Below are 8,876 nucleotides of genomic sequence, written 5' to 3' on the forward strand. Positions count from 1 at the left end.
ATGATTGTTGAGGAGAGACGAGGTCAAGGAACTGATGAAAAGGTTTATTGATGGAGAGACTGAAGAAGGGAAAGATGTGAGAAGAAGGGGCTTGCGATCTCAGTGAGATCTGTCGTGGAGCTGTTGCAAAAGCCGGTTCTTCAGATGTTAATATCGACGCTTTCATTAAAGATATAACCATATGATCGTGCATGTGAGTTTTATGTTGTATTTTGGTTAAATAAACGAAACAAAAGCACTAAGCGAATAACTAGAGAAACTTAGTGCTGATAAGGTAGCATACGCTTGAGTAGTTAATGCTTAGTGATGAAGGGGTTTGAAAGTAAGTAACCACCAATTAAACTGGTCCATAGGTGCGACTACTAATGGAATTAAGCCCATCCTTCTACAATGAGCGGCCGTTGAACTAATAAAGTAGTGGATTCCAGTTACAGTGAGCTTGACAAGATCGTGGCAGGTGTTGTACACAGCTATTGGAGAAGCAGGGTCGCAGGATTTGAATTCAAGGTTCTTGCTTGGAGGTGGTGGAGGAATCAGACGTTACGGTTCATTCAAAATGATTCTACTATTTTAAAAAAATATTAAGCAAATAAATTAATATATCATCATTTAACAGGAATATACAATTTAATATTCGATTGAAAGGGCAGTTTAAGACAACAAACAAGAGAGAAAAAGGAAAGCAGATATAATACAATTTAATATTTGATTAAAAATATATGAGTATAATTTCAAAGTTTTCAGTCTGTAATTACTAGAGGGAAAAGGTAAGTAAAAACGAGAAATTGCATTAACCTAAGCGAATAAGGAAAATGAGGCGGTGCACCAAACCCTCTATATAAACACCCTACCACCCCCTCTCAATCTCCATAAAACAAGGTCAAAAACTTCAACAAATCTCTCACAAACTCGTTGTCCTTGACATCGATTGATTTTTTTGTTCCAGAAAAAGAAAGAACCAAAACATCGATCATGGCTTTGATTAATTAAGAGCAACACCTTCTTCACTTCTTTGATGATTCTTCTCGCTCTCTTTGGAGTTGCCGTTGGAGGAACAGTGCACAAAGTGGGCGACTCAAGCGGATGGACCATGATGGGTGTTAATTACGAAGCCTGGGCTTCTTCAAAAACTTTTCAAGTCGGAGACTCTTTGGCTTTTGAATACAACAACGGTTTTCATGACGTCACTGAAGTCACTCACAATGATTTCGAGCTGTGTGAACCGTCTAAACCATTAGCCAGATATCAAACAGGATCAGATACGATCAGTCTAACAAAACCAGGATACCAAAACTTCATATGCGGATTTCCTAGTCACTGCTACATAGGACAAAAGCTTCAAATCCTCGTCCTACCAGCCTCCTTGGGTCCCGTTGCAGCTCCAGTTCCCGGACCAGTTCGATCACCTACTACCTTCTCGTCATCTCTTTCACCGGTTAATAATGTTCCACAGCATCAGATGGGTCCACCACCAACTCCACATAGCGCAGCTGCAACCAATAATGTTTGGATCGGATTCAGCTACTTTCTACTTTCTCTTTTCATCTTAGTTTGATAGATCATTCACATGAGATTTTTTCCTTTGTCATATCTCTAAGAATCTTTCTATTTTTCTATTTTCTTGATGCTTAATAGTTATTATTTAGTTTTATATGGTGTGAGCAAATTTTAGTATCCATTAAAAGTTATTCAGATTTAATTTAATTTAATTTTTCACTATTCATATAATAAATTTTAAGCGATACCATTCATGTTAACGATTATTCTTCAATTTAGTTTAGTCTGATTTCATGATCACTACAATCCAACTTGACCGCAAGTTTTGTAGAATTCAAGTGAAAGGGATAAGATTGATGTTAGATTATCATATCGAATTTCATAGTCTATATATCATTGTGTTAAGAGTTAATAAATCCTATAGTTAGTCATCTCAAGTACTTTAATTTTCTCATAAACGGCGTTGGTGTTAGGTACAATAGGGAGATATATGCTCAAATATGTCATGATAATAGCACACCAAGTTACTCGCTTGCTTGAGTTCTTTACAACTATAGCAGTTTCTTTTTTTCAATATACTTTTTTCCACCTATAAGAAGAAGTATCTGTTAATTACAAAAGATTTTCTATAATGTTTCTATTTATAGAGAAAAAAAATTTCCACAAAAAAAAAGAAAGAAAGAGAAAATGGTATCTATACGGCCGGATATAGTGAACAAAAAAATATTTTTAATGGATGTTTGGCCATCAATATTACTTAAAACTTTATAAGATATCTACTTCAAAAATAATACTAGCTTAAGACCCGCGCTATATATAAAAGTAATTTTTATCTATTATTATTTATTTGTATTCATTTACGTATTATGTATATAATTAAATTAGAGTAAGGACATAAATAAAAACAATACATCTTGTTTATTTGCGATACTTTTTTGGTAAATTAATCAAAACAATCATTTTATTTATTTATCTATATTATTATTTAAGAAGTGATTTAGCTTACTTGTCATGTTTTTCATGATATATTTTGCTTATTTGTCATGTTTTCAACAATTTTAGTTAATAATTTTCTTATTTGTCATATTTTAATTAATTTAATTGAATCATTAGTTTAAATGATCGATCTACATTACTATTTAAAACTTAAAAATCATCATCTATATAAAAATTTGATATTATTTTATTTATTGTAAACTAAATGCATAATGTTTGACTTTGCCGATTTTATAATATTTGACGTTAAGTTTATACGGGAAATCTTCTTTAAACTATCACAAAAGTTTAACCATGCTAAGGGACATAATGAAACCCTTGATTTTTTTTTTGTCTTGGTGAATGTTAGCGTCAGTAGATACATGTATATACATATTTCTGTTTATTGATGGACATAATGAAACCTTTGATTTTGCAATATGTATTGATCTTCATTGACTATTTTGAAATCCTTGATTTTGCAATACGAATTGACATGTTCATTGACTCTTGAGGTTTAATAGTTAGTTATATTATTATATTATAAATGTTTGAAATATTGATTGGTTTCTAATAGTATCCGGCGAGAAGATAGATCAGACATTAAAAAGGAATATTGATGAAGGCATTAAAAAGGAATTTGCTGATGTTTTAAAATATCCAGTGAATTGAATGAAAGTGATTGGATGACCATCAAAAAATTTCATACTGACATGTAGGAGAAAGTTATAGGTTAACGCTTCATGATTTTAAAATAATTTGGAAATCCAATACTTCTTTGAAACATATTTAGTGAATCATGATTCTACTTAAGTTTCTTGAAAACATATTTCTCATTCGCTGGATATGAGGATATACACATTGGATTAGATTTAATTATATTTTATGCTAATTATTAATTTTAATAAATTTTTTTAGTAATTTAACTGATAATTTATCATTATCTTCAAAATAATTAAAAAATTGTAACAATACTATCATACTTAAATTTATATTATATTTAATTTAATAACATTAAAATATTATATATATATATATATTTACATTATATTTGGTTTTAGTAATATTAAATCGGTTCTAATTTTAGTATATATAACATATAAGATAGAATGAATCATCTATCTTTTAAGATATATTTATTAGGACAATCAAAATCACTCATTTTGATATTTTTTTTACAAAAGTTGGCTAAGATACGAAAAAATAAATATTTTTTACGAAGTGATTTTTTGCTCTCACGTTGAAAATTAAAGCGTTTAAAATCATCATTATCCTTAATAAATAATAATATTAGATTAATTTATTAATATATAATGACCATAAATTAAAAAAATTATATATTATGTTATCCAAAAATACTTTACATCGTAATATTTTAAAAATAAATATATATCCATGTATATATTTTTATATATATATATGAATGTTTTCAAATTTATTTTACGTAATAAAATATATTTTATTAAAATAAAAAAACTTCATCTTATAAAAAAACTTTACAATATATCTATTTACAAATATTTGTAAGATTATAAAGCCCGCAAGTGCGGGCAAATCACCTAGTTTATATGGTATATAACTAAATTTCAATGACATGGACATAGATATATAGTATATTTTAATATAAATATTTATTATTGAGAATTCATACTCATATGATAAATACAAAATTTCTAATGTGCGAATTTTTTAGTGCAAATTTCAAAATTAAAATATTAAGGTTTCAATACAAATTTAAAAATTATCATATTTAAGTATTTTTTTATTTTATATAGTTTAATTTTAAACTATATTAATATATAATATGAATGTCTAATAAATGAGACTTCATATTCATACGATTTATGATCATTTGTATCTTGTTATTACCAAAAAAGAGTTAAATTAATGATCACAAAATTTTAGTGTGAGACGTTTAACATTTTTAATAATTTATAGTCGTTTTAAAAATTCAAAATATAACATATAAGAAAAAATTTTAATTTTTTTATTATATGGTTAATGTGGTTGTTTAATATCTTTTATTAATATAAAATTAAACAAAAAAAGGCTAAGATAAAAAAAATTATTATCAAATATTTATTATTCATAATCATTAATTGTCATATATACGTTAATCATATTAGGCAATTCCGTAGTTTTTATTTAATGAAAGTGCAAGAATATTCTTTTGTACATTATTTATCAATTTTATAGTTTGTTTGATAAAAAATATGATATAGGTTAAAATGAACCAATCTATTTCTCTAAGAATTCTGAATTAACTCGTGTAGAGCTTTTAACAATTTTCCTTTAACAATTTTCCCCTCCCTGACTTACAAACTCAAAACTTCAATTATCTTTTCAACTCGTTTTCGTTTGTTGTGGTTAATTAATTCCCTCGTATCGGAAAAAAGATAAGAACTTACAACATGGGTTTTATCAAAAAAAAAAAAAAACTTACAACATTGGTTAATATGGCTTTGATCAAGAGCAACCCCTTCTTCACTTCTTTGATGATTCTTGTGGCTTTTTTTTTTTTTAATCATCAAGGTCTTTATTTCATTTATGAACTAATAAAAAGAGATACATCTTTACACCTAAAAGGCGCCAACAACCGTGTGAAATAACCAAAAACTTACCTATACAAAGATCTTCAAACTACCTGCAAATTTTTTTTAACTCTTCTAAACTTCTCTACCATAACCACTTCTATAATTTCAAACTTCTTCAACTTCAACTTCTATCCCTTCAGTCCTTTTCACCTTCATCGACTCTGCTAAAAAAAACTAAACCAAGTGCCAAGCAGAGTAGTATCAGTCCTTCTAGAGTTGCTGGCTCTTGATAAAGGATCTAATCGGGCTTGAATAGCTTGCTTCATCTCAAGGATCACTGCCTGTGCCGGGCCAAATCTCTGATTATGAATTCGATTGTTCCTTTCCTTCCAAATACTATAAATTGCTGCTTGGTATACGAGCTTAGTTATCAGCTTCACGGACTCATCAGGAGATGGGTTCCTGAGTCATCTCAAACCATCTTCAAACAGGACAGGAGGGTGAATATTCAATCTCGAGCAGAAAAATGTCCACAATTCGGCGCTGTAACTACAATAAAAAAAAGAGGTGTTGCCTCGTCTCATCTGCCAAGTTGCATAGAATGCAAGTTGACGGCACCTGAAGTCCCCAACTCCGCATTCTATCTCTCGTTCCCAGTCTGTTTCTAGCAGTCACCCAAGTAATAAAGGCGTATTTCGGTATCCTCCCTTGGAACCAAACTTGTCGGTGCCAGAACACTGACTCCCCCTGAGGATGCAGAGCTGCCCAAGTATCCGCAGTGGAGAAAGAGCATGAAGCAACTCTGTTACCTAGCTTCCATAAGTAACTACAATCCGGTTCAGAAGAGATAATAGGGCCTGCTTCTGGTAAGCAATCTCGAACCAGAGAAATAAGCATGTTCCTGCTACGGCTTCTATTAACCCACCAATTATCTTCTCTTAAAGCTTCCGCAACCACTGCGTCACCATGAAGACCCGTGACCCCTGGTCCTCTAGGTCCCGTTATATCGATCTAAGGACCTAGAGAAGTCCAATTATCATGCCAAAAGCTAGCAGAAGCTCCATTACCTATCTCACATATTATCATAGGGAATGCAATGTGTCTCAAATTACAGAGGCTTTTCCAAATCCAACTATCTGATTTCTGTGGTTGAAGCTCCCAAAAGTTTTTATCCCTAATTAAATGACTTCGGATCCATGAAACCCACAGAGATCCACCTGCTGCAAAGATCAGCCAAATCAATTTTAAACCGAGCACTTAATTCCATTCCTCCAACCTCCTTAGACCCAAACCTCCTTCTTCTTTGGGAGTACAAACTAAAACCCATGAGATTTTAACTCCCCTAGCAGCCGTCGGAGCTCCTCTCCAAAGAAAAGCATTGCACATTTGCTCCAGCAATTTTATGCATTCTTTTGGAATGATAAAGATTGAAGCCCAAAAGGCAATCGTGGAGTAGATTACTGCTTGAATGAGTTGGAACCGACCCGCGAAAGATAAATGACGGACTGTCCAGGAGTTGAATCTGTAAAGTACTTTGTCCAGTAGAGGTTGAAAGTCACTCTTCTTCATTTTTTTTGAAGACAGCAGCACTCCCAAGTAGCGAATAGGTAGAGCCCCTTGCTTAATTCCCAACCTCTCTGCCATCTCCTGACATTTAACCATGCATTTTCCATCCAATAACAGCTCAGTCTTCTCCTTATTAATCCTTAGCCCCGAGACAGTTTTGAACTCTTCAAGTATACTCATAATACCAGCTAGACTCTCCTCAGAGCCATCAAAAAAGATGAGGACATCATCTGCAAAGCTCAGATGTGTGATAAGAGTACATTATCTGCAGAAAAGATTCTTGTGGCTCTCTTTGGAGTTTCTTTTGGAGGAACCGTACACAAAGTAGGCGACTCAAACGGATGGACCATGGTGAACGTCAATTACGAAGCTTGGGCTACTTCGAAAACTTTTCCTTCTTCGAAAACTTTTCAAGTTGGAGACTCTTTGGTTTTCGAATACAACAATGTTTTTCACGATGTCATTGAAGTCACTCACAATGATTTCGAGCTGTGTCAACCGTCTAAACCGTTAGCAATAAACCAAACCGGGTCTGATAGGATCAGTCTAACCAAACCAGGATACCAAAACTTCATATGTGGTGTTCTTGGTCACTGCAAAATAGGACAAAAACTTCAAATCCTCTCTTTCCGGTCTCAATGGGTCATGTCCCGGCTCCAGTTCCTAGACCGGTTCGATCGCCTAGTACATCTTCGTCATCTCCTTCACCAGTTAGTAATGGTACACTGTATCAGATAGGTCCATCACCAGCTCCACATAGAGCAGCATCAATCTCTATTGTTTGGATTGGACTCAGCATATTCTTTCTACTTTCTCTTCTCATCTTAGGTTGATTAGATCAATCACAAACGTTTTATTTCCTTTTTTGTTCTACTTGATCTTTTTATGTCTACGTGTGAATTGTAGGTTTTCTTCAACATAATTTTGGATCAATTATATATTTATCTTATAACATACTCTTTTAAATTTAAACTGAAAATATTCTTTATAATTAAATTTAGCTTTTCCCCTACTCACCTTCTAGTTTCTTTCTTAGATATGAATGTTCCGTCGATTAAATTTTATCGAATTCATTAGTATTCTTGATCAAACAACTGAAGAGTTAATTAGAAAATTATTATATTTACATTAAATATTTAGAATTTAATTTGGTTAATTAGAGAATTATTTTAATGAAATATTAAAATTTTAAATATACTAAAAAATAAATAAGACAAATTTTTGAATTTTCACAAAAAATAAATATATTGAAAAACCCATTGTTTTATCATATAATTAAATTAGTCGTAATTCATTTTGATTAAATTTAATTTAACTGAATTAGATAAATTAAAACTGACTAAGGATCATTTAAATTGGGATGAATCATTTAAATTTAAATAATATTTTAAGACATTGTTTACTTTTATATATTTTATTTTTTTGTGATTTGTCACTAAAACCAAAAAATTAGATGACACCTAAAAGTATATAAAGTTATTTATTTTGATTTTTAAGTTTTTCTGTTATTTTTAATTAATATTTAACATGATTCCAAATATTTATTTTCCTCATTTCTATATGTATTATGTTTACTGTTTTTCGCTATTCATATATTTTTTTTGAAAACTTGAAAGAAATTGATTCCTAATTTTTAGTTGAATTATTTATATTTTAATAGAGTAATTAGACACTAGCTATAACTTATCTAGAAACTGTATAAATTAAAATATTTTAATTAATATTTCCATAAAAAATGGGATTAAAACTCTTATTATTCCAAAAAAAATTAGACGTTCTAGATTAATAAACAAGTTTTTGATAAAAAGAAATTATAATAGACATATTTTGTCAGCTTTCCCGTTTTTATTCTGTTATCTAAAACAAATTAGACTTTTTTGCAGAATTGACCTATTACTTAAAGTCAAACACAAAACTAACCTCCTTTTTTTTTTGAAAATTGGTTTTGCCCTATTCACCCCACAAGTTCATATAATTTACGAAAATGCCATCAATTTTTTTTTTTCTTTTTTTCTTCGAAAATGATATTTTTACTCTCTCACCCTCATCATCTTCAAGTAATTACAAGATTGCCATTGTCATCAATACCACAACCACCATGAACAACCAATTTGAAGCTCTTAATGCTCCGAAAATCGATTTACCCTTCTTCTTTTTCCATTCTTGTGAACTAAACACAACATATCTCTCACTTTCTCTCCACAATGAGCTAAAAAAACTCAAGATTTTGATTCTAAATTTTTTATGGTTCATAGAGTCATAGAAGCTAACGATTCTGGGTGGGTTACTTTCGTTTGTGATTCT

The 8,876-nt window shown here is 30.9% G+C and overlaps 1 protein-coding gene and 1 pseudogene across 1 annotated transcript; both read left to right on the forward strand.

The window, feature by feature from the left end:
* Positions 1 to 985: 985 nt before the first annotated feature.
* On the forward strand, positions 986 to 1,555 carry LOC106339026 (mavicyanin-like; the record flags this gene model as incomplete). The annotated part of the gene is made up of 1 exon (XM_013777863.1): positions 986 to 1,555. A coding segment is annotated over one exon (570 nt), but the record flags the coding sequence as incomplete, so codon positions are not given.
* A 3,373-nt stretch (positions 1,556 to 4,928) lies between these two features.
* LOC106339028 lies at positions 4,929 to 7,405 on the forward strand (annotated as a pseudogene).
* Positions 7,406 to 8,876: the final 1,471 nt, after the last annotated feature.

The sequence above is a fragment of the Brassica oleracea genome, chromosome C4, assembly GCF_000695525.1.
Source record: "Brassica oleracea var. oleracea cultivar TO1000 chromosome C4, BOL, whole genome shotgun sequence".
Lineage (NCBI taxonomy): Eukaryota > Viridiplantae > Streptophyta > Magnoliopsida > Brassicales > Brassicaceae > Brassica > Brassica oleracea.